Raw genomic sequence first — 26,806 nt, 5'->3', positions numbered from 1 at the left:
ATACTGTGTAAAAGTAATGAAGTAGTAATGGAGTGTTTTTTTGTGACTGGGTGAGGAAAGGAGAAGCAAAGATGAGTGGACGTAAGTGCAGAGCAGAATGACGGAGAGTGAGTTGGAAGAAAAGATGAGGAGCAAGGAATGAAATGAACCTGGGTGGGAGGAGGGAAGCTGGGTGGTAGAAAATCTGAAAACACACAACCAGCTACCTCATGAACACACAGGTGAAACAATAAAATTGTTACACGTGTTTTAGTGCACAGTAACTGACGGCGAGAGCAAACAAGTAAATCAAATGCTGTAAATTAAATCAGAAGAATTGTTTAGGTACCGCATCCTCTTCAGTTAATTTTTCTTTCCTAATTGCAGGGTTAGGGATTTTTCTTATTCGCTCGTAAATACGCATGTTTTCGACTTGTTCTTGAAATGTGTATTTTTCTCCGAAATAAGCATAGTATACCTTTCCAACACCCATGTCCATGGCCTGTCAAATGGAAGCATATTACACAGGCCGCTCTGTTCTGTTTTGTCTCACAGTGCTGTTAAGGAGAAGTTTGCCTGCCCGGTTAGCCGTGCGGTCTAACGCTCTGCTTCGCGAGCGGGAAGGCGTGCCGATCCCCGGCACGAATCCGCCCGGCGGATTAGTGTCGAGGTCCGGTGTGCCGGCCAGTCTGTGGATGGTCTTCAAGGCGGTTTTCCATGGGCCTCGGCGAATGCGGACTGGTTCCCCTTATTCCGCCTCATTTCCACTGGGGGCCGAACCGCGCAATAACACCGGATTCGGTGTGGGGCGGTGGTGGGATGAGTGGACTGCTATAGCCTGTAGTGGGGTTGTGAACCACTGAGGTCTACGGCGAGGACGAAGCCTCCCGTCGTTTCTAGGTCTCCAGTTCCATACAATACAATACAATACAAGGGAAGTCCATCCAAAAATTAAGGTTCAAACTGCGGAATCAATACTTTAGAAACTATATATTTCTGTAAATTTTGTGCATTTATAGAACATAATATCAACTACTTTTCCGTAAGTCAATACGTATTGTGAATATTGATATTTTCCCGCTGTAGAAGCACTCTGCTAGAGTCCTTAACCATTTTATTGTTCCGTCTTGTACCTCATTACCATCTGAAAAAAATTGGCAACTGAGGTATTGCTTCGACTTCAGAAACAACTGAAAGTCCGTTATTTGGCGCGAGATGTGGACTGTGGACTACATGGTGGGTTTTCTAGGACTGAAACAGTTTGCGTCACATGTAAAGTACGGACAGTTCTTTACAAGTAAACAAATTACCTGCGACAGCATCATTCAACGTTAAATGTGATGAGTCCAAAGCAGCTGTGTATCTTTTCACTGTAGCATTGATGTTCTGTTAACAGTTTGTGTCACGTGTAATGTACGGATAGTTGTTTTAAAGTAAATAAATTACCTGTGGCAGCCTCCCTCAATGTTAAATGTGATGAGTCCAATGCAGCTGTGTATATTTTCACTGTAGCATTGATGTTCTGTTGAGACAAAAATTGGACTACAAATGGGTCCTCGTATCCCAAAATTTTTGGAATTATTCTTTTTAGTTAAGATGATGTTTTGAAGGTTTTCCATGATATTCGTCGTGTTTTATAAGAGCTATAGTGAGCCGTACAAACTTTATCACCCTTCACAGGGTTACGATTTTACAGGTTATTTAGACCTCACTTGTTGAGCACAACAGCTTTGCAGTGGAGGTCTGAAGAAGTAATACAGCAACCAGCACTGATATAAACTGTGGAACGAAATTTTTTTTCCAATGTTAGCTTACTCGTGTTACTTTTGTGTAACTCATGTAATTATACAGGAGTACAAATAATATCACTCCTTGTTAATTGCAGAACAAAGTAACAGTTGTTGAATGTGCAGTAGTGAGTGTCTTAGCTGCCATTTCTTGATTACTGTTTCTATAATATATATTCCTGCTCAGAGCAGTAGAACATATCATTTCATCAGAAGAAAAAGAAGAAAAAAGATATGCATTCTAACATTTCAAGTGGGATTCTTACTAAGAATTTATTCAGATTTTAATAGAAATGTTGGTACAGTATGTAACATATTGAAAATAAAATTCGTTTTGATCTTGGCAATCACTGTATGTTTTCACCAAATATTTTTAAATGATTCGACATTTACGTACAAGAGGCTAGTGTAATTACTTTCACATAGTTTTCAGAATACTGTTGTGAGATATTTCAACAGAGATAAATATTTTTTAAGTACAGAGCAGAACTCTTAAACCGCATAATAATTCTGTACCAAATTCTTCAGTATGGCATGTTACAACAACAACAAAATTATTACAGGCTTTAAAAGTAGTTGGGTGGTGAAAGAAAATTTCCAGTATAAAGTTCTCCTTAGTAAGATGTAGAATAACTTCTTCTCTAGCTGCACATACACAGGCTTGGTTACGTCTGTATATTTAATCTAGTCTTGGTATATAAAAAACTAGCAGCACTTTTTAAGCACGACAAAATTAGGTGCTCAAAAGTCTGTTTCGTTACAACATTAAGGTTTAACGTCTGTACCGTCCCGTTTGCTTATTTGTTCTGACACGAGCCCACCAAAGCTGCAGTGATTTGGCATGATTTAAATTGATTACGACAAAGGTTGTCAGCGCACAATATTCGTGGATGTATGGACTGAAGGCATTATGACATTAGCAACAGCGTCGATGTTAAGATATATAAGGTATATAACTGATCGTGTTGGTCTATTGCACTGAAGTGCAGGTAGCACCCGATACACATGCGGGCCTTCTTTGACAAAGGGCCGGGTGCGTTGACGGCGTCGATGCTGAGCAGCCGGAGAGCTGGGTGTGTGAGATACTACAGCTTTCCAGGATGGATAGCGTACTGGTCCCCTCGCAGCCGTAGGTTGGCGAAGCTGTTGCTGACGCAGCTGTAGCTGGGTAGCGGCTGGGCAGGTTGTGCTGACGCGTAATGCGCCGATGCTGCGCCTACTGAGAAAAGAATTCATTACATCGGAATACATACAGTGTATGATTACAGTGTTCCAATTTAAACATGGCAGCCATAACAGTAAGGCACTACCAATATCTCGTGCCAGAGCATTTGCTAAATAGGCCGAGTAGGGAAAAAGATGCGTGATTAGTGAAAGCAAACCAAACGGAACCCAGAACGTCAAACTTACGCAGTCACCTCATCCACTCTCAATGAGATTTCAACTCTCACTCTACTGGGCTTTGGAGCCCATCCTAATATTCAGTCAGTCCCTACAGATTCAGCAGATTGCCGACTTCCCTTTCTATATTTGGGGATGTTCCTCTCCTCAACAGCACTGCTTCCCTTTTAAGAAGCTTGTTTGCAGATAATTCTTCTAAACTACCCCATCTCCATCGTCTCATAAACAACACTTCACATTAAAGCAAAGGTGACCAAGAATTCAGCACAGAGCTGTGCCCTAGCCCGCGTGCCATAACGCTCAGGGAGACTACACGATTACCGTAGATATGACTGAAAGTCATGATACAGACATGCGATCATTGTATTCACAAGAATAAAAATGGCTTTAAAATAGCTGGTTGGTAGCGAAATCGTCACAGAATGTTTAAGGACCCTTCTTTTATTCATTTCGCGTTTCAGGCTCTGCCCATCTTCATATGACTTCGTGACTCATATATTTTTTCACAATCTTCCAAAATTAAACAGGTGTATAAATAGAGCCCCTATTCTAAATCGCCATACAACAATACATTTAAGACGTAACACATACCCTTTGAAACAAAGTGAACAAACAATTCTGACAAAGTTGTCAATGAATGTCAAAAGCGACATTATCAGAGAATGCGGCTATTGTCTTCCGCGATGAACCTATTCGATTTCTTCAAGTGCCTATGGCTGATAATTGAATAGGCTCATCGCGGAGACAACAAGCGCATCACAGTTCCTGATTCCAAAGTAAGTAAACATAAGTTTGCCGATAGAGTGGTCGACTTTACAGACATAGTGTTCTCCGATGATTTTGATGTTCATTGACAACTTTGTCAAAATTGTTTGTTCACTTTATATCAGAGGGTAAGTTTTACGTCTTAAATATCTCGTTATATGGTGATATACACTCATACTCATAAATTAAGGATAATTGCAGAATATGGTGCCACATAAGGTGGCACTACACAAAACTGGCGTTAATAGCATAGGCACATAGGGAACACACGACACAGATCTGTAAGTCCACGGTATTGGTGATAAGTTGAGAAAACCGTCCCGAAACACATGTGCTGAAAAACGCCACTGTTTCATGCGCATGTACAGCGACATCAATATGGGATATGATCACCATGCACACGTACACAGGCCGCACAACGGGTTGGCATACTCTGGATCAGATGGTCGAGCAGCTGCTGGGGTGTAGCCTCCCATTCTTGCACCAGTGCCTGTCGGAGCTCCTGAAGTGTCGTAGGGGTTTGAAGACATGCAGCGATACGTCGACCGAGAGCATCCCAGACGTGCTCGATGGGGTTTAGGTCTGGAGAACAGGCAGGCCACTCCATTCGCCTGATATCTTCTGTTTCAAGGTACTCTTCCACGATGGCAGCTTGGTGAGGCCGTGCATTATCATTCATCAGGAGGAAGGTGGGATCCACTGCACCCATGACAAGGCGGACATACTGGTGCAAAATGACATCCCGATACACCTGGCCTATTACAGTTCCTCTGTCAAAGACGTGCACCAATCGTAATCCCACCGCACACCATCAAACCACGACCTCCATACAGGTCCCTTTCAAGGACATTAAGGGGTGGTATCTGGTTCCTGGTTCACGACATATGAAAACCCGGCGAAAATCACTGTTCAAACTATACTTGGACTCGTCCGTGAACATAACATGGGACCACTTTTCCAGTGACCATATACTGTGTTCTTGACACCAGGATTTACGGGCTCTCCTGTGACCAAGGGTCAGTGAAATGCACCTTGGGGGTCTCCGGGTGAATAAACCATGTCTGTTCAGTCGTCTGTAGACTGTGTGTCTGGAGACAACTGTTCCAGCGGCTGCGGTAGAGTCCCGAGCATGGCCGTCTGCGGGCACTGATGGTGAGATATCGGTCTTCTTGTGGTGTTGTACACTGTGGACGTCCATTCTACAATACGATTTTCTTTTTAAATGCATCCCCATCAAATGAAAAATAACTTGTTTTTGAAATTGTAGAGTCATCCCTTGGGCAGTGTGCAGCTAAGAACACTTGAAATGCGAAATCTGCAATCCGTTCCGAATGTTCTAATTTTCGTTCTGCAATTTTTTCCTTCATAAATTCAGCAATAGTTGGTTTTAAATCGAATAATCGTTACAGGCATGCCCCTTATACTTTGCAGTGTAAGATCTACATCTACATCGATACTCCGCCAGCCACCGTACGGTGCGTGGCGGAGGGTACCCTGAACCACTACTTGTTATTTCCTTTACTGACCAACTCGCAAATAGAGCGAGGGAAAAACGACTATCTATATGTCTCCGTATGAGCCCTAATTTCTCGTATCTTATCTTCGTGGTCCTTACGCGAAATGTATGTTGGCGGCAGTAGAATCGTTCGGCAGTCAGTTTCAAATACCAGTTCTCTAAATTTTCTCAATAATGTTCATTGGAAATAACATCTCCTTCCATCCACGGATTCCCATTTGAGTTCCCGAAGCATCTCCGTAACACTTGCGTGTCGTTCGAACTTACCGGTAACAAATCTAACGGCCCGCCTCTGAATTGCTTCGATGTCTTCCTTTCATCCGACCTGGTATGGCTCTCAAACACTCCAGCAGTACTCAAGAAAGGTCGCACTAATATACTATATGCAATCTCCTTTGCAGATAAACCGCACGTTCCTAAAATCCTGCGCCGGCCGAAGTGGCCGTGCGGTTAAAGGCGCTGCAGTCTGGAACCGCAAGACCGCTACGGTCGCAGGTTCGAATCCTGCCTCGGGCATGGATGTTTGTGATGTCCTTAGGTTAGTTAGGTTTAACTAGTTCTAAGTTCTAGGGGACTAATGACCTCAGCAGTTGAGTCCCATAGTGCTCAGAGCCATTTGAACCATTTTTTTGAACCTAAAATCCTCGCAATAACCCGAAGTCGGCAATTCGTCATCCCTACCACAATCCTCACATGCTCGTTCCATTTCATATCACTTTGGAACGTTATGCCCAGATCTTTAAGCGACATGACTATGTCAAGCAGGGCACTACTAACGGTATATCCGAACATTTTCGGGGTATTGTTCCCACTCATCCGCATTAGCTTACACTTTTCTACATTTGGATCCAGCTGCCGTTCATCAAATCAAATAGAAATTTTCTCTAAGTCGTCTTGTATCTTTCTACAGTCACTCAATTTCGACACCTTACCGTACACCACGGCATTATCAGCAAACAACCGCTGATTTCTGCCCACTCTGTCCGCCGAATCATTTATGTATACAGAGAACAACAGCGGTCGTATCACACTTCCCTGCGGCACTCATGACGATACCCTTGTCTCTGATGAGCACTCGCCGTCGAGGACAACATATGGAGTTCTTTTATTTAAGAAATCTTTGAGCCACTCACATTTCTGTGAACTTATTCTATATGTTCGTACCTACGTTAACAGCCTGAAACGAGGCACCGAGACAAATGCTTTCCGGGAACCTAGAAATATGGAATCTACCTATTGCCCTTTAGTCATTGTTCGCAGGACACCCTGTGAGAAAAGGGAAAGCTGTGTTTTGCGCGAGAGATGCTTTTTATAACGATGGTGATTCGTGGACATAAGTTTCTGAATCTCAAAGTTTATTATATTTGAACTGGGAATATGTTCAAGGATTCTGCAGCAAACAGAAGTTAGGGACATTGATCTGTAATTTTGCGGATCCGTTCTTTTACCTTTCTTATATACTGGAGTCACCTGCACTTTTTTTCCAGTCGCTTGGGACTTTGTGCTGGGTGAGAGATTCACGATAAATGTAATGTAGGTAGGGGGCCAATGCCGTAGAATACTCTTCATAAAGTCGAACTGGGATTCCATCCGGACCTAGTGATTAATTTGCTTTCTCATCTTTCAGTTTTTTCTCTACGCCACGGATATTTATTACTATGTCGTCCATACGGGAGTCTGTCCGATCGTCAAATGACGGTATGTTGATAATATTCTCCTGTGTGAACGATTTCTTGAACGTGAAATTTAAAGCTTCGGCTTTCATTTTGCTATTTTCAACTTACATATGACAATAATTTTCTCGGGTTCTCTGCCAGATCTTTTAGTAAGGTGTGATGGTAGTTGTTGTATGCTTCGCGCATAGATCTTTTCACAGACGCACGAATCTCTACTAACCTTCGCTTGTCATAATTTATGCGTTCCCGTTTGAACCGAGAGCGCAACAGTCTCTGCTTCCTCAGTATCCGCCGAATCTAGTTAGTAAACCAAGGTGGGTCTTTTCCATCCTTTATCCACTTACTAGGTACATAACTCTCCAGACCACGACTTACAATCTGCTTAAATTTTGCCCATAATTCCTAGACATCCATCTTACTGAAAGTAAGTGATTCCAGTTCACTGTCTAATTGAGATGCTAATAACTGCTTACCTGCTCTATCTAGCAGAAACACTCTCCCAACCTTCTTGACTGATTTGTTAACTTTCGTAATCATAGTTGCTATAATATCATGATAGATAATCCCCGTTTCTGTACTGACATTGTCAATAAGGTACAACCTATTTGCAGCTACAAGGTCTAAGATACTTCCATTGTTACATTGCGTGTGGGCTGACGCGCTATTGACCGTAGACTTTCCATGAATGACTCTAGAACTGTCAAAGCGGAATCGGATGGCCGGTGAAAACATCGAACAATTAACTTGGTTTCACCTACACCTGATACACGTGACCAGATGACTTCACTGTCACACCCAAGCTCGACCTCAATAGAGACAACATATTTGTCAGTTGAAATGAACACTCCCCCCTCCTATGGCATCTAATCTGTCTTTCCGATGTACGTTCCACGGCTCGCTAAACATCTCAGAGCTTTCCAGTTCGGGTTTCAACCAGCTCTAGGTCCCAAGAACAATATGAGCCTGAGAACTTTGCTCGAGGGCAGTAAACTCGGGAACTTTATTACAAATACTTTGACAGTTTACTAATAAAATTATGACAGTTGAAGTGTCTTTATTCTGAACGCTGTTTGACTTCCCTTACTGTATATGGGCTGGAGAGTGATCATCAGACTACCTCAAACTATTGCCTAGTCTTAAAAACCCTCGTGTGCACTTCACAAGTACTCTGGTACCGGAGAAGCTGCTTCCTTTGTGCAGTGCACCCCTGACATATCAAGAGGAGTCCTACAAATCCCCAAACGACAAGGCAGGTCTTGAAATCTTTAGCCAAGAGCATCACAGAATTAACGAGGGCTTTGGCTGAGACTGTCCACTCGGGTGCAAACCAAAGGACCCCGATCAACTCTGGGAACGATGCTGCAAATTGCAAGCTATGCTTCCATCCCGCGCGCGAGGCCAGCAGTCATAACCACCTCCGCCAGCCGCCTGCACGAACTGAGGATCGCCTCAAAACCCGTGCGACAGGCGTCGTTGGTGCCGACGTGAGCCACAACGTGCAGACCACTGCACACCGCACACTTGCCAGCCACATGCAATGCAGCCTCCACATCTCGGATGAGGTACATAGGCTTTCTTTCCAGCCCTAAACGCTATCTGCCTAAGGAGCTCCATAACGCCTCTAACATTGGAGCTCCAAATGACTAGTAACCCTCCCCCCGTCCCCCGCTCCCCCGCCCCCTCACCGCCTGCCAGCTCGAACGCTGCTGGAGCGCCGACCTGTCCACTCATAGGATGAATGGGCAGCCTGTCTCTACATTGGCCCTCTGCTTGAGTGACGCGAACGCGTTACCACCCGCCACTCATCCTGCTGTGAGGGCGGATCCACCGCGTCGGGCACACTAGGATGTGCCTCGGAAGCAGAGCCCGTGGGCAAAACAAGCGACACCGGAGGTGTCCCATACGACGCACCAGATACTTCGCCACCGCTACACCCCGAGACAGCAACCTGGAGATGACTGACCGTAGTCAAAAGCACATTCAGCTAGATGTATAGTCTCCATTCCCTTCGTTCAAATCCTCAGAAACTGTTGTAACTGACAATGAAATAATACGTGTGACTTCAGATACTTTGCTATTCGTACCAGCACTACTCGTACAAGCGACTTCTTCACACGATGCTTGCCTGAATTTAGTTCAATGTCCTTCTTGATCGATACAAAAACTTATTGCTCTTTCATTGTCAAGTAAGCCTTCAAAGTTTTTTCCTTGGTGTTGTAATGTCGTTTCATAGCAAATTCGCAGTACGCATTGATTACGCAACTGCATAATAGATACTGAGAATTCTCATCCCTCTCTTCTATCATTCACAATCATTTTTATAGGTTTATGACGATACATAGCTAGACCACCTCTTCTTGTGCGAACAGCCACTGGACCTATGAACGAATGTCATACTACGAACAAATAGCGAAGGCTAAACAGCACTTACACCACGATTCTGCCGAGCTGAAAAGAGGCGTGCTGGCCGAAAAACGCCGCACCGCAAGCCTAAATAAATTGTCGGCTGTACCGCGTACTTCCGAGAATGAACCGGCAAACCTGAAGCAGACCGAGGCTTGGCCCGCCCACGGCCCGCACACCCCACACGCCATGTCCGCGTGCCGTTTGGCTCGCCGTGGGCGGCCCTGTATAACAGCAAAACCATCAGGAGCCACCAAACGGATAACTTATATAATTACTTGATTCACATAATCTCCCTTAATGTTCCAGCCTTACTTTATACTACACTACTGGCCATTACAATTGCTACACCGACAAGAAATGCAGATGACAAACGAGTATTCATTGGACAAATATATTATGCTAGAACTGGCATGTGATTACAATTTCACGCAATTTGGGTGCATAGATCCTGAGTAGTCAGTACCCAGAACAACCACCTATGGCCGTAATAACGGCCTTGATACGCCTGGGCATTGAGTCAAACAGAGCTTGGATGGCGTGTACAGGTACAGCTGCCCATGCAGCTTCAACACGATACCACACTTCATCAAAGGTAGTGTGGCGTATTGTGGCGAGCCAGTTGCTCTGCCACCATTGACCAGACGTTTTCAGTTGCTGAGAGATCTGGAGAATGTGCTGGCCAGGGCAGCAGTCGAACATTTTCTGTATCCAGAAGGGCCCGTACAGGACCTGCAACATGCGGTCGTGCATTATCCTGCTGAAATGTAGGGTTTTGCAGGGATCGAATGAAGGGTAGAGCCACGGGTCGTAACATATCTGAAATGTAACGTCCACTGTACAAAGTGCCATCAATGCGAACAAGACGTGAACGAGACGTGTAACCAATGGCACTCCATATTATCACGCCGGGTGATACGCCAGTATGGCGATGACGAATACACGCTTCCAATGTGCGTTCACCGCGATGTCGCCAAAATCGGATGCGACCATCATGATGCTGTAAACAGAACCTGGATTCATCCGAAAAAATGACGTTTTGCCATTCGTGCACCCAGGTTCGTCGTTGAGTACACCATCACAGGCACTCCTGTCTGGGATGCACCGTCAAGGGTAACCGCAGCCATGGTCTCCGAGCTGATAGTCCGTGCTGCTGCAAACGTCGTCGAACTGTTCGTTCAGATGGTTGTTGTCTTGCAAACGTTCCCATCTGTTGACTCAGGGATCGAGACGTGGCTGCACGAACCGTTACGGCCATGCGGATAAGATGCCTGTCATCTCGACTACTAGTGATACGAGGCCGTTGGGATCCAGCACGGCGTTCCGTATTACCCTCCTGAACCCACCGATTCCTTATTCTGTTAACAGTCATTGGATCTCGACCAACGCGAGCAGCAATGTCGCGATACGATAAACGATTTATCAAAGTCGGAAACGTGATGGTACGCATTTCTCCTCCTTACACGAGGCATCACAACAACGTTTCACCAGTCAGCGCCGGTCAACTGCTGTTTGTGTATGAGAAATCGGTTGGAAACTTTCCTCATGTCAGCACGTTGTAGGTGTCACCACAGGCGCCAACCTTGTGTGAATGCTCTGAAAAGCTAATCATTTGCATATCACAGCATCTTCTTCCTGTCTTATTTCGCGTCTATAGCACGTCGTCTTCGTGGCGTAGCAATTTTAATGGCGAGTAGTGTAATTTGATGCACCAACATTCTCTGTCAACTAAAACGTAATAGTACGAATCACTAATCAGTATTTCACTATGTGAAGTATCAACTCAGTTGCCTGATTAAAACTTGTGTTTAATTTTATCCATCTCGTCTGCAACTGAAGAATCTTGAATATTGTTAAACTGACGCGGAAGAAATTAATTTTTTCATCTCAAGGAAGATGTGCTGTGTTTGCTTCAGAAGCATCTTGAATGCGGAGAAATGTCTTCGTACATTATTTACTCTTTTATCCCCCCACCACAGATTTCGAAATGCATAACTTCATTTTTACGTATACGCCGTCGTATGTTCACCGTGGCCAAAAGAGCACGACGAAAATTCAACTATAAATCAGCCACAGAACACCTCTGTTGGAAATCTATACAAAACGAAGTTGCCATCGTAAAGAAAGAAATTTCTCCATATTCAATTAAAATTTTAAATAACTACTCTCTAATAAACATTACTTTTACAACACCTGTTGTCCATTTCATGCAGACTACTTAACTATTACAGATACAAACCAAAGGAGCGAGCAGGGGACAACGAAACAGGTAAATAATTCTGATAAACATAGGTACGGAAACAAATGGTTTTTGAGGTACGACTTACTATGACTTAGGAGGAGAACACGGCAAGTGCCATAATCCAATTTCCCAGAAACTTTGTTCAGTGAAAGGAGTCAAAGCAAACGTAAATGTGTCACAGCTTATCCATAAATACTGCACCCTTGCTGAGCAAACGACGCTCAAGATATTTGGCGTACTTTACAAGCATTTCAGAAATCCAAAATCTCAGCGAAACTGGTGACACAGTGGCTAGACTCGCAGCCTCTCAATTTTACGCCGCATGTTCGAAACCCCATTATTTTTATTTATTTTGTTTTCTTTCATTTATCTACTCATGTTTATTGGTGGTTACTGCGTGAATGTTTCTTATCAAGCTGAAGGATAAGAGGGCGTTGATTAATTATAAAGTTACAGCTGGGTTCCTAAATGGCATACGTTTACTATATAATATGTACGTGTATTGTACTTTCAGGGGTTACAACCCATATCATCGTATATCGTTCTTGTATCAGTTCTTATATTTATTCTTATGTTTATTCTTCAGGAAGATTCTGTGCATTCTCTTGGATAATTCCGATTGTAGAAGCATTCGAAACAGAAATTTCGAATACCACCAGTATCGCACGAAGGCAGATTCGCCGCAGTGACATTTCTACATACGAATCTCACCCGGGAAAGAAATTTCACTAACAATGCTAAAGACTTCGTGCGTTGGCAATAATTTCACAGCAAACAGAGCATAACCGATCACCTTTCCGAAAACTTGCTCTGGCAATTGATTGCAAATCTAGATACACTACAGGAATTTCACCAAAAACAATTTCAAATAATTTTATCATTCATTTATTATTTATTTTTAATTCATTCGCCAGACATACAATTATTAGACGAATAAGGACAACGTTATTTCAATATTCACTTCAATATTCTTCTACGGACGTGGGTAGATAAATCAAAAATAAAAAAATAATAATAGAGTTTCTAACTCCGCCACTGCTGGTCCCAAGCCCGGGGCCTCATCTCGCAAGTGATGAGGAAGGAGGAGGGGTAGCACCTCGTAATAAACCTGGGTCCATCGGGCTCCAGATGGTAGAACCCCGTGAAGGCCCCTGCCTAGGGTTACAGTTGAAGCCCGGTCAACGGTCTCAAAGGCGGAAGAGGAATCCTAATTCACAACGGCAGAGAGAGAGAGAGGAAGAACATAATGGAGAAAACCATGAAAAATAATCATTTCGGACTAACAATCCGATCTTACCTTGGAATTTATTTCCTACCATGTACAATGTACAATTTCAATTGCAGAATGGAAAGTCCGCTAGAAAAAAAACAGTAACCCAGGTGGTAACTCGAAAGAGGAATCGACCATTGCTTCATGCAATGCATCGGCAGCTAGGGTTCTGGGGAGTCTCAGCATCTGCATGAAGGATGAGTCGGAGCATTCTTGGTATCCTTCCAAACTCAAGTTCAAAAGAAAATTCTTTGCAGGCACCTTGAACGTAAACTTATTAGTAAAAATTGGTAACAAAAAGAACTTAAAATTCTCTTAGATAAGCATGAAATACAAATTTTAGCAGTTCGGGAAACAAGATTTTTGGATGAAATGTTACAGAAACCAAAAATCGTAGAATTTTTAAGGGTAAACCAGCAACAAAACTCACGGAAGGCATGACAATACTTGGTACCGCTTTCTATGTTCACAAAAAAATTAGTAGATAACATTACAGAATTCAAATCCAGTTCAGAAAGACTATTTCTTCTCACAGTTAAATGCAAAAATAAACAGTATACCTTTGTCAATTGTCGCGCTCCAATCAGTGATGACAATAAGAAAAATCCGAGTAAAGTAGAAGCATTTTGGGAACTTCTAGAAGAAGAAATATCAAAAATTCCAAAATCAAATGTTGTTATACTATGGGGGATTTTAATGCACAAATAGGGAGGGAAAAATCGTTTCGAAAAATAGTAGGGTATTATCCAGCCCATAAAAGAACAAACAAAAATGGCACAAGACTAATCAGTCTTTGTAGAACATTTCAGCTGAAGGTAATGTCAACCTTCTTCAAAAAATGGATCTCTCCAAGTCCAATGTTAGGGGAGTTCCAGTCAGATCACGTGGCTATTTCTAAGTGCAATTTTAAAGAAATCATGTATGCAAAAGTTGCAAGAAACAGGGAATTTGATTCTGATCGTTACCTGACTAAAATTAAACTGAAACTTCCCCCCCCCCCCAATAAAAACCAAAGGAGACAGCAAAAATTAATTAAATATAATACAGACAGGCTCAACATCACCAAAAAGGTAATAAAAATTTTCAAGAAGAAATTAAAGTAACTAAATCAGGGAAATGGAAAGAAATATTGAAAGAAATCAACAGGGCAGCGAAAAATGTACTTGGAACAACAAAAATGAAGAGGAAAGTCTGGTCGAATGAAAGAGAAGCAGTTACAGAAAGAACAAAACAGTGGAAGAAATGGAAATGTTCTGGGAAGCCTGAACACCTTGATGAATTTATAATGCAAAGGAAAGAAACAGCAAGAATAATAAAGAGTGCTAAAAGATCTTTGAGAAATCACAACTTCTTGACATATAAAACAACTTTGTAAAAAATAGCTCGCGGAATTTCTATCAGATGTTTAAAAGTCATCTAAAGGGTTGCCAAGCTCCAAGTATTTGCTTCGCAGATGAAAATTGTAAAGTACGCCTAAGCAACAGCCATAATTGTGAAATACTAAGAAAGTACTTTAAAAAATTATTGAACTGTGAAGAACCAAACTGTAAGCTAGAATTTCCAGATCTTAGTGAAAATACAGAAGCAGATCTACCACCTACAGATGAAGAAATAAAAAAAAGCAATAAGTGTTGTGTTGGCAGAAGAGCCAACACCGTGTTACTAGGGGAGGCCGAAATGGAGGCGTTTTAGCTCACACAGGCTGGCGTGAGGAGGGAAGGACTATACTGACGTGAGGTCTGGAACATGACAAGGAATTAGAATTCAGAAAGCGGACGTAATTAGTTTGATTCTTAACTTTAATCCATTAATGATGAGCATCGCTCTTGACGGTACATGATTCACAATATTATCTGTTCAGAACAGTAACTGAATATGGCGCCCTGCTAGGTGGTAGCAAATGACGTAGCTCAAGGCTATGCTAAACTGTCGTCTCAGCAAATGAGAGCGTATGTAGACAGTGAACCATCGCTAGCAAAGTCGGCTGTACAACTGGGGCGAGTGCTAGGAAGTCTCTCTAGACCTGCCGTGTGGCGGCGCTCGGTCTGCAATCACTGATAGTGGCGACACGCAGGTCCGACGTATACTAACGGACCGCGGCCGATTTAAAGGCTACCACCTGTGTGGTGTCTGGCGGCGACACCACAATAAGTATCCCGAAAAACAACTTAACAGCACATCGCATGCAGCGCCTTTCCTGGGCTCGTGACCATATCGGTTGGCCCCTAGATGACTGGAAAACCGCTTACTGGTCAATTGAGTCCCAACTTCAGTTGGTAAGAGCTGACGGTAGGGATCCAGTGTGGCGCAGACCCACGGAGCCCTGGATCCAAGTTATGAATAAGTTAGCGTGCAAGCTAGTGGTGGCTCCATAATAGTGTGGACTGTGTTCACGTGGAGTGAATTGGATCCTCTGTTCCAACTGCTACATGGAGACAATTTTTAGCCATTGATGGACTTCCTGTCCCCAAACAACAATGGAATTTTTATGAATGATAATGCGCCATGTCACCGGTCCGCAATTGTTCGCAATTGGTTTGAAGAACCTTCTGGATAGTTGGAGCGAATCATTTGGCCACCCGGTTCGTCCGACACGAATCCCATCGAACATTTATGGGACATAATCGAGGGGTCCATTATTTCACAAAATCCTGCACCGGCTTTTTGCAGTTATAGACGGCTATAGAGACAGCACAGTTCAGTATCTCTGCAGAGGACTCCCAACGACGTGTTGAGTGTATGCCACGTCCAGTTGATGCACTACGCCGGGCAAAAGGTTGGACACGATATTAGGAGGTATTCCATGGCTTTTGGCACTTTAGTGTGTAATCCGAGACACGTGTTCCCTTATTTTGACTCCTCTTCCAGTGAGTGATGTTCCTGGGAAAACAGTTTATTGCACTTGTCGTGTTCTCCTCGTGAGTACACGAACAGCTTTTAAGAGAGTCCACGAGGATCCGAACTGCAGACATGCACTAGAAGACAAATAAAGTAGCACATGCGTTCCTCATGGTCACCGTTCATAGGAATGCTGGCTTCAGCATGTCTCCTTATCGATGCCTGTACACGCTCAAATATCCTAGGAGTGTTCTGAATCCATTGACAACGACCCACAATCCATTTCCCGAGTTCACCACCACTATCAACATGGCTGGACTACGCCAAAGCATTTAAATACCCTTCCCCCCCCCCCCCCTCCACCACCAACACACACACACGCGCACAAACAATTCCACCGGGCTCAATTCGGGGTACCAAGGGTCATGGTATTGCCAAACCACTACCGATACACTTGTTATTGAAACGCTATTTACTAGTGGTTATTACTCGGCAAAGCGAAGTGGTCATCTTGCCACGGTGGTAGCATCGTCATGTTTACGTCCGATAAACAGGGAGGGGAAATAATGGTTCAAATGGCTCTAAGCACTATGGGACTACATCTGAGGTCATCAGTCCCCTAGACTTAGAACTACTTAAACCTAATCAATGTAAGGGCGTCACACGTATCCATGCCCGAGGCAGGGTTCGAACCTGCGACCGTAGCAGCAGCGCGGTTCCGGACTAAAGCGACTAGAACCGCTCGGCCACAGAGGCCGGCGGGGAAATAATGCTGGCGTATACTCCATATTCTTACAGATGGAGTGCTGTCACACATCGCCCGGCGTCACCACGTTTACATTCGCCACAGTTTGTGAATGACGAAAATCTAATTTCGATATCCGAATGCGATATTTGCTCTTGTGGTAATATGTTAGGACCGAATATATTTTGATAACCCGATGAACCAGCGGTTCCCGAGTGTCACTTGTCTAACACCAATGGATTACCAGTATGTAAATCTGATGTTCCAATTTAGCCAATTCTATGAAGTGAGATTATCGGCGCCAAAGGAAATAGTATACGCATGCGTATTCAAACACAGAGACATGTAAACAGGTAGAATACGGCGCTGCGGTCGGCAGAGCATATATAAGACGAGTGCCTGGCGCAATTGCTAGATCGGTTACTGCTGCTACTATGGCAGTTTATCAAGAATTTAAGCGAGTTTGAACGTGGTGTTACAGTCGGCGCACGAACGATGGGACGTAGTATTTCCGAGGTAGCCATGAAGTGGGGATTTTCCCGTACAACCATTTCACGAGTGTACCATGAATATCAGGAACCCGGTAAAACATTAAATACAAAATTGTTAAGGCTTTCGTGGCCACTTGTTGACAAACTGCCTATTGGCTTCTGTCTCGGGTTCTTCGGCCGACGTTCATCTAATGATTTTTCTGACGTTTCGCCAGCACGAGTGGCTGGCATTGTCAAAGCTTCACCCTCCATTGCCGGTGGTGAACTGGAGGCGAGCTCGCGGCCTCAGACTATATTTACCTGGCGCGCCAACGTCCGAGGGCTTCTCCGCGGTCATTTCCGGTGCGGTTCTCCTCTTGCTACCTGCGACGGTCGTTCGCTGCAGTACGGGAAGCCAGGATCCGTTTACCTTAAGGCTTTCCTCTTTCTTGTTGAAACTGTTCGCGTGTTTGTGGATTTCTACAGCTTCTCTGAACAAGCGCGTGTGATAGTGCTTCTCTACAGCCAGAACTTCCGTGTCGGCGAATTTTATTACGTGGTCGGTCTCATTCAGTGCGTGCTCTGCCACGGCCGATTTCTCCACCTGCCCCAACCTGCAATGTCGCTTATGCTCTTTGATCCTGGTGTTAATTGATCGTCCAGTCATTCCGACATAAACTTTTCCGCATGTGCATGGTATACAGTATATTCCAGACATTGCAAGTGGGTCTCTTTTCTCCTACGCCGATCTAAGCCACTCTTTGATCTTCCTTGTCGGTTGAAAAATCGTCTTTACGCCGTGTTTGCGCAATATACGGCCGATTCTGTCCGTCACTCTGGGAATGTATGGCAGAAAGGCCGTACCCGGCATTTCTTTTTCTGGTTCCTTACTTCTGGACATTTTCTATCAACTAAGTAGCAGAATGCATCGAGAGGACTGGGTCAAGATCGACAGCATCACTCACAGGAGCATGCAGAACGAACTCGAGCGCTGCACCGAGCGGCAAAAGAAAAAGTTTGAAAGATGCCGGAAGCAGACCGACAAGGGGATTCCCAACATGTCACACACAGTGGTCAACCTCACTGAACGACAATTGACCGAAGAGGAAGTGTCTGTTCTTCAAAAAGGAGGGAATTTCGCTATCATCCCGAGAACTATACCTATGGAGGACATCATTGCCAACACCGAAGCAGCCATTCGGACCCTTCCTTGTGAAAGGCAGAGGAAATACGCACTGAAACAGCCAGGATACTGCGCCGAGCAAAACCACCAGCTTGCAACCTGAAGAAAGGAGAGGTACAAGCCATTAAGAATCTCAACGCCGACAAGAGTATATTGGTACTGCCTGCCGATAAGGGGAATGCGATCGTCGTAATGAAGACCGAAGATTATGAGCAAAAGATCCGAGACCTATTAGATCCGACGACGTACCGAAAACTAAGCTCAGATCCGACGCAGCCTATCACTCGGAACACGAATCGATTAATCAAGGCGTCTTCTCTGCCGGCGGACATACAGAGAAACCTGCTCAACACAGAAGCCCTACCACCTCGGCTGTATGGATTACCCAAGATCCATAAGAACAACGTTCGACTGAGACCGATCGTTAGCGCTCCTGGCTCACCAACGTATAAACTGGTGAAACACTTGGCCTCTCTGCTCCAGCCACACGTGGGGAAGACCGACACATACATTAAGGACTCAGGACATTTCATTGAGAAGCTGAAGAAACTGAAACTTGTGCCAAACGACATCCTGGTCAGTTTTGATGTTGTTTCGTTATTTACGAAAGTACCACTCAGTGACGCTCTGAAGCACATCGGTTCCATGTTCCCACAAGACATCAAAAAGCTCTTCCATGCATGTCTCACCACGAGCTATTTCACGTGGAATGGCGATTTCTACGAACAGCTGGAAGGCGTCGCCATGGGTAGTCCTCTCAGTCCAGTGGTGGCCAACTTCTTCATGGAACAATTCGAAGCACAGGCACTGGAAACGGCGACTTGCAAACCTAAGGTGTGGTTCAGGTACGTCGATGATACTTTCGTGGTGTGGAGCCATGGTGAAGAACAGCTCGGTGAATTCCTGAGACACTTGAACAGCCTCCATGCCAACATAACATTTACCATGGAAGTAGAAAAGGACAAGAAACTGCCATTTCTAGATGTGCTGGTCACAAGGGACGGCGAAAACCTGGGACACAGCGTGTATCGAAAACCGACACACACGGACCGATACCTCCACAAACTGTCAAACCACCACCCGAGCCAGAAAAGAGGCATGATTAGTACGCTCGTAACGAGAGCAGGACGAATATGTGAGCGTCAACACCTCAAACGAGAAATGCAACACCTGGAAACTGTTCTGAGGAGCAATGGGCACTCCACAAATTACATTAGAAGTGTAACAGAGCCAAACACTCGGCCAAGTAAGGAACCAGAAAAAGAAATGTCGGGTACGGCCTTTCTGCCATACATTCCCAGAGTGACGGACAGAATCGGCCGTATATTGCGCAAACACGGCGTAAAGACGATTTTCAAACCGACAAGGAAGATCAAAGAGTGGCTTAGATCGGCGAAGGAGAAAAGAGACCCACTTGCAATGTCGGGAATATACCGTATACCATGCACATGCGGAAAAGCTTATGTCGGAATGACTGGACGATCAATTAACACCAAGATCAAAGAGCATAAGCGACATTGCAGGTTGGGGCAGGTGGAGAAATCGGCCGTGGCAGAGCACGCACTGAATGAGACCGACCACGTAATAAAATTCGCCGACACGGAAGTTCTGGCTGTAGAGAAGCACTATCACACGCGCTTGTTCAGAGAAATTGTAGAAATCCACAAACACGCGAACAGTTTCAACAAGAAAGAGGAAAGCCTTAAGGTAAACGGATCCTGGCTTCCCGTACTGCAGCGAACGACCGTCGCAGGTAGCAAGAGGAGAACCGCACCGGAAATGACCGCGGAGAAGTCCTCGGACGTTGGCGCGCCAGGTAAATATAGTCTGCGGCCGCGATCTCGCCTCCAGTTCACCACCGGCAATGGAGGGTGAAGCTTTGACAATGCCAGCCACTCGTGCTGGTGAGACGTCAGAAAAATCATTAGATGAACGTCGGCCGAAGAACCCGAGACAGAAGCCAATAGGCAGTTTGTCAAAACATTAAGTCTCCGACATCCCTGCTGCCGGAAAAAGATCCTACAAGAACGGGACCAACGACGACTGAAGAGAACTTTTCAGTGTAACAGAAATGCAATCCTTCCGCAAATTGCTGCAGATTTCAATACTGGGCCATCAAAAATGTGTCAGCGTGCGAAACATTCAATGAAGCATCATCGACATGGGCTTTCAGAGCCGAAAACCCACTCACGTACCCTTGATAAGTGCACGACACAGAGCTTTACGCGTCGCCTGGGTCCGTCAACACCGAAATTGGACAGTTGATGACTGGAAATATGTTGACTGGTCGGACGAGTGTCGTTTCAGATTGTATAGAGCGGATGGACGTGTACGGGTATGGAGACAACCCCATAAATCCGTGGACCCTGCATTTCAGTAGGGAGCGCTGGTGGAGGCTCTGTAATGGTGTGAGGCGTGTGCAGTTGGAGTGATATTGGACCTCTGATAGTCTGTGTAGTGTGCATACTGTAAGACCTTCGGTACACACACCATCAGATTATTTGACTTGTCGCTCTAACGAAGTAGGCGAGTGTCAGCAATATGTCTCGTGGTCTTATCGTGGCGTGTTTATCTTCTGCCGATAGAAATGCCACTTGCACGCTTAGAGTAGAATATTGACAGTGACAAACTTTAAACAGAACTTGATTAATTTTCCCACACATTTACTAAAATAATAACGATCATAAACCGTACTTAACTTGATTCTGGATGCTATTTACAATTGACAATCTGAAGTTCCTTTGACTTTGGTACGTTAATCTTATTCTCACATATCTCTGATACTTGACAAAGTGTCTACACATTTATCTTCATGGCTATGTACAGGAATATAATAATCTTATTAGGCGCAGACTGAAACTTGACTATAGACTGGTACAGACTAATGCAGACTGGCTAATCGGAGGTCTGTACACTCGTTATAATACCTCGAGCGTTCAGGTATCACTGCGCGAGTGTGATCCGCGAGGAGAAAAGGTTCTACGTTAGCAGCAATCTCATTGGCTGCGTTAGATATTAATACGCGGATCGGCGGAAGCAGAATTTGGTCCGTCTCTAAGACAGCGCCATCTCGTAGTGCGGAGACGGCCGAGCACTGCGCCTGCGCTGTTGTACTTAGCGGGGCGCGCTCTATTGGGAAAGTTGTGCATGCGCTGACTACGCGGAACTATGTATACAACAGTCTGTATACGACTCTGACAGGTGACACATTCGTAAGCATGCTGTCTGATCACCTGCAACCATTCATGTCCATTGTGAATTCCGATGAACTTGGGCAATCTCAGCAGGACAATGCGACACCCTACACGTCCAGAACTGCTACAGAGTGGCTCCAAGAACACCCTACTGATATAAAACATTTCTGCTGGCCACAAAACTCCCCAGACAATAACATTATTGAGCATATCTGGGATGCCTTGCAACGTGCTATTCAGAAGAGATCTCCACCCTCGCGTACTCTTACGGATCTAAGGACAGCCCTGCAGGATTATTGATGTCAGTTCTCTAGCACTACTTCAGACATTTGTCGAGTTGCGGCACTTCTGCCTGTTTGCGAGGGCCCTACGTGAAATTAGGTAGGTGTACCAGTTTCTTTGGCTCTTCAGTGTATATCGAGAGAGAGAGAGAGAGAGAGAGAGAGAGAGAGAGAGATATTTAAGATGAGATGTTTAAAAGTCTTATATAATATATGCGAGAATGTTTTACTACTTCTGCCTCGTCATGAGCATTATGGAAAATAACTGCGGCATGATCACTGGTTGAATATTATTGTAATCAAACATTTTGGACACTTAACTGCAACGGCTGGATATATTTCGAATGGGTAAAGACACTGCGAGTGATTGACAAAAAGTATTTCGCGTGATGGGTGAATACATTAAAACAAACGTTTTCTTTGTCGAGCAGTGGAGTAGCGTATAGGCTTAAGACGCATTTGTGTCAGGCAATAGGTTGAGAGTTCAAAGCAGATGGCGTGGTTTTAAAGGTAAGCTTTCAAAACTTCATCAGAATGATTTTATTCATTATTTTCATACAATTAATTGTATTTATCTTGCTCCTAATCCTTCGACGCGTCATTTTAATTGTCTTATTAACGTTTTTATTTGCCAACCACCTTACATATGGTTTCAAAATGTCGATCCCACCTTGCTGCGTAACATACCGTAAGTGTAGACTGCGGCACTTTTCTAGTAGCTTTGGTCAGTTAAGGTCGTACCCGCGTTACTGTGTAATGAGTGTGTTGCATACTTATCAGGCGTTGCCTCATAACGATCGCTTTCTTTACGTACCGACATGTGATCCGTGTCTTATTACATTCCCCCAAAAACCAGAAGCGGAGAACGATCTAGAAACTGAGTGAGGATATGTAAAGAGCCGTGTAATCAATGGGAAATTTTTGTTGCTTAAGAATAATTAGCATTTATAACAGAACTGAAATTTTCAATGTTAAATTTGGATTTTATTCGAAAACTGTTGGTTTGTAAGGTGAAACATATGTGGCAATAAAAATAAAGAAAACGGTAAAGATATACCATATAGTCCTAAAAACGCAATTTCCTCCTTAAAAATGTAAAATAACAAAACTCACAAAAAATATCAAACGTCACTCCAATACGTTGTCGAAGTTATATAAAACATGTTTCTGTTATTTATAAGTCACGCGGGATTAGTCGAGAGGTCTAAGGCGCTGCAGTCAGGGACTCTGCGGCTGGTCCCAGCTGAGGTTCGAGTCCTCCCTCGGGCATGGGTGTGTGTATTTATCCTTAGGTTAATTTAGGTTAAGTAATGTGTAAGCTTAGGGACTGATGACCTTAGCAGTCCTATAAGTTTTCACACACATTTGAACATTTTTTTGTTATTTATAAACAACTTTCGCATTTATCAGTAATAACAGGTAATTCTTACCTTTGATGATGATGAAGAAAGTTCTACTGAATACTAAATAATTATTATATATATTTTTAATGTTTCGGTATGCAAACTGTACTTGTACCAAAAATAATTGCTTTTTTTACATAAAAGAGTAGAAGTTACACTATCAACTAATTTGTATTACGTATAAAATGCAATTTATATACTGCGAGGATATAAAATACACAATGGACGAACACTCAATGATGTATGGTTCTAATTATGTGCAAGACAAGGAATCCGACAAACAAAAAACAAGAGCAGCCATCGGCTCCCATTTTCTCTCTTACACATTCACTTACGTTTCTTTCACCACCAGTCTACGAATATTACCGGTAATCTTACTATTTACTATGTTATTTATATAGTGCACCAAAACTACCGAACTGCACGCCTTGTACACGAACAGTGTTGTCATACTGGCATGATTACACTTGTGTACGTTATATTGGGGAAACCATTGGTTTGAAGACCTATGGTCATTAGGATTATTTGATTGTTTCATTGTCCCTTTCGTTTGTATGTATAACAGTCAAACAGCCTATGTAATTTACTTGGCTGAAAGCCTTCGCATCTTTTACTAATGATAGCTCAATCTCTGTTGGTACAGCGCTAAGCGGACGAAAGAATCAATTAGTAAGCGAAAAGCTAATTAATAGAGGTGGCCCAGTGAATGTGACTCTGAGCTGATTTTGTGAATGATTGGGATTCAAATCTCTGTTCCATCATCATGATTTACGTTTATCTGCTTTCCGTAAATCTCAAAAGTTTCCTTTCCCATTTCTGTCTAAGAAAAATCGTATTGCATCTCTAATGAATAGGTCTTTAAATTCAACGTTTTGGCACCTATATTACGCCATGTGAAAGAGGAAGAGAAAGAAAACATCAACTAATGTGAAGACATATGCGAGTATTGTCACTTCTTTCACAGCTTGGTTACATTATTCTTAATGCCCTATTCTTATGTTGTTGGCAGAGAGGCCCTTGAAGTTCGTCTCGTCGTTTCGTTTTGCTCGAAAAGGGGCTCTCTTGAACTCCACTCGTTTCGAGAAGAATTACTACTTATTACTTCAAAATTTCAAACCATTCTTGTATGACATTTTGCTACCATGCTTAGATACATTTTTTATTGATAATAAGAAATTACAGGCAATTTTTCACACGTCTCTCCGTTTCACTACACATGTTGTTTCAGCACCTCACCGATAGTCTTCGCTCAATTATAAATTAATTAGCCGGCCGGAGTGGCCGTGTGGTTCTAGGCGCTTCAGTCTGGAACCGAGCGACCGCTGCGGTCACAGGTTCGAATCCTGCCTCGGGCATGGATGTGTGTGATGTCCTTAGGTTGGTTAGGTTTAATTAGTTCTAAGTTCTAGGCGACTGATGACCTCAGAAGTTAAGTCGCATAGTGCTCAGAGCCATTTTTTATAAATTAATTTTTGTGTCGTATTTAAGATGTCGGCTTTGAATTTTGCGCAAGATGTCTATATGTTGCCGAATATGGGAAAAACGCTTGCATGAAACATACAATAATTGAAGGTCTAATGTCCCGCCAATCCAGCAATATGGAGACAGAGTGGAGGCGAAATTATTTGAGAGACAGATAGTTCCGCTTAGAGCTACCGCGCCTCCAGGGCTCGCAGCAAACACAGCACATGAGAATGGCCGTCGGCCCGCAACGCTACAGGATATTCACAAATAAAACTGGCACCTCGCTTCTCTGGATCTGAAAATTGATTTGGAACCCTGTTGATCTGGCTATGCACACATTACCTGATTTGCGGCAATGAACCGCCCAGTTCATGTCAGACTAGGACACAAAAAAGGTGTGCTCGAATAAATTTACAATAGATACTCAAACTGTCTGCTTTGAGCCTCATTGCATGAGAGGACTCAGTTTCACATTGTTAAACCCATAACTAATTCGGAAAATCAACTGGGCTTTGGTGGTAATCGAAGTGATATACACAATCTTGATGAGCATCGCAGCCCCCCTCCCAACCAAAAAAAAAAAAAAAATATATATATATATATATATATATATATATATATATATATATATATATATATATAATGGTTCCTTAAAGCAGGAAAACGAACTGGCCTGGCTTCGGAGTAGGTATTATTCGTCTTATAAGTAAACAATCTTCCTCAAAGTCAACAGCTACTTGCAGTCGCACGCCAACAATGAAATGTGCTGATGCTCCGCTATATGTCTAGCGGTTCTACAAGCGTGGTATGCAGGCAGATGAGCCGGTCAAAGAAGATGATTATCAACCATTCACCCAAAGTGTTCAAGGTAAGTAAGATTTAACAGCTACTAATTAAATGAGGGACCTTATGGCTCTACTAACCTTTTCCCGTGACTTCTCCTACATATGAATTTGACATACATATTGAAAACCCCTCCTCATCCCTCTCCCTGTGTCCATATCTTCTTCCTGACTATCCACCTTATCCTTCCACTTTTATCTGTATATCTCCTCCTTCCCCTCTCTTTGTCCATTTCATCCACCTACCCTCTCTGAGCATCTCTTCCTCCCCCTCCCTCTGAGCATATCCTCCCTGCCCTATCTCTATCTCCACTTCTCCTCTCCTTTTCCACCTGCCCACAACCCCTCTACACCTTCCATAGCCCCTGCAATATAATTCAATAAAGTAGGCCTATACACTTCCATAACACACCTGTCATTCAGGGCAGGATACACAACAGGTGTCGAAAATCATGTATTTGCCCCCGACATACAGACAGCGATGCAAAGCAGGTTGATAAAGCAGGCAAATACTGCTCCAACACAACACTCCTGTCATGCAGGGCAGCCTAATGTTAGGACCTGGAAAACCGTTTTTTGCCCCTGACAAGTAAGCTGCCCTGCAAAGAGCTGGCTGGTTGATTTGGCAGGCCTATACTGTTCCTACATAGCATGCTTGTACTGCAGTGCAGTCTATACATCAAGGGCTGAAAAAGCACGTTTTTGCCAGCATCTCCACTCCTATTGGAGCTAGGAGGTTATGAACTCAGCAGTGTTGGTACTCGTGAGGCCTGCTGATGCTGTACCAAATTTGGTTGACATCGATCAAGAGGTTTTGGAGGAGATCTCAGACATATACACCTACCCACATTCACATATATACACTGCTTTATGTATATAAAAAATGTGTCTTTCTGACTGCTAAAATAACCAAAATGTATAAAGCAGACATCACCTGTGAGTTAAAAGTGTGTGTCAAAGGCAGTACCATTAATATTTTGAAGAAATCATGACAAAAATGCAACTCGAGATATGAAATCTGGTGGTTCTAGTACCTGAAGATGGTGCATTTATGGGTTGTAATTCCGTAATACTCTCTGAATGGTTTCATGATCTGTCCTTGTAGCATGTTTACTGGTTGAGGGTACATTTCTAAACTTCAATTTGCTTCCACAAAATTTGACATTCTAACATCACACATTTCATCACTAACATGCTAAGGGCTAAGACTCCCTCTTTTGCAAAGTCGTTGATAAATTGCAGCAAGGGTACTGTGCAGTGGGTCTCCTGTTAGCAAATCTCTGCTCTTACATATCAAGAATATTGTATGTTGCCCCATGTAGATATATACTCATGTCTATGAACTCA

The 26,806-nt window shown here is 43.6% G+C and overlaps 1 protein-coding gene across 3 annotated transcripts in view; it reads right to left on the bottom strand.

Annotated features, from left to right (window-relative positions):
- Positions 1-26,806, bottom strand: part of LOC126469589 (paired mesoderm homeobox protein 2-like) — a 587,427-nt gene that overhangs the window by 56,201 nt on the left and 504,420 nt on the right. The window contains exon 5 of one of the 3 annotated variants that reach the window (XM_050096707.1): positions 2,283-2,985. The exons of 1 other annotated variant lie outside the window; for it this stretch is intronic. In XM_050096707.1, coding sequence (XP_049952664.1) covers positions 2,852-2,985 — 134 coding nt within the window. In that variant the 3' untranslated portion in view covers positions 2,283-2,851. Of the gene's footprint in view, positions 1-2,282; positions 2,986-26,806 lie in introns of those variants that run through there. One more of the 3 variants, XM_050096708.1, reaches the window with a different exon arrangement.

Source organism: Schistocerca serialis, chromosome 3, assembly GCF_023864345.2.
Source record: "Schistocerca serialis cubense isolate TAMUIC-IGC-003099 chromosome 3, iqSchSeri2.2, whole genome shotgun sequence".
NCBI classification, from domain to species: Eukaryota; Metazoa; Arthropoda; class Insecta; order Orthoptera; family Acrididae; genus Schistocerca; species Schistocerca serialis.
Note: the sequence above shows the minus strand (reverse complement) of the source record. Positions and strands in the feature narration are given on the sequence as shown.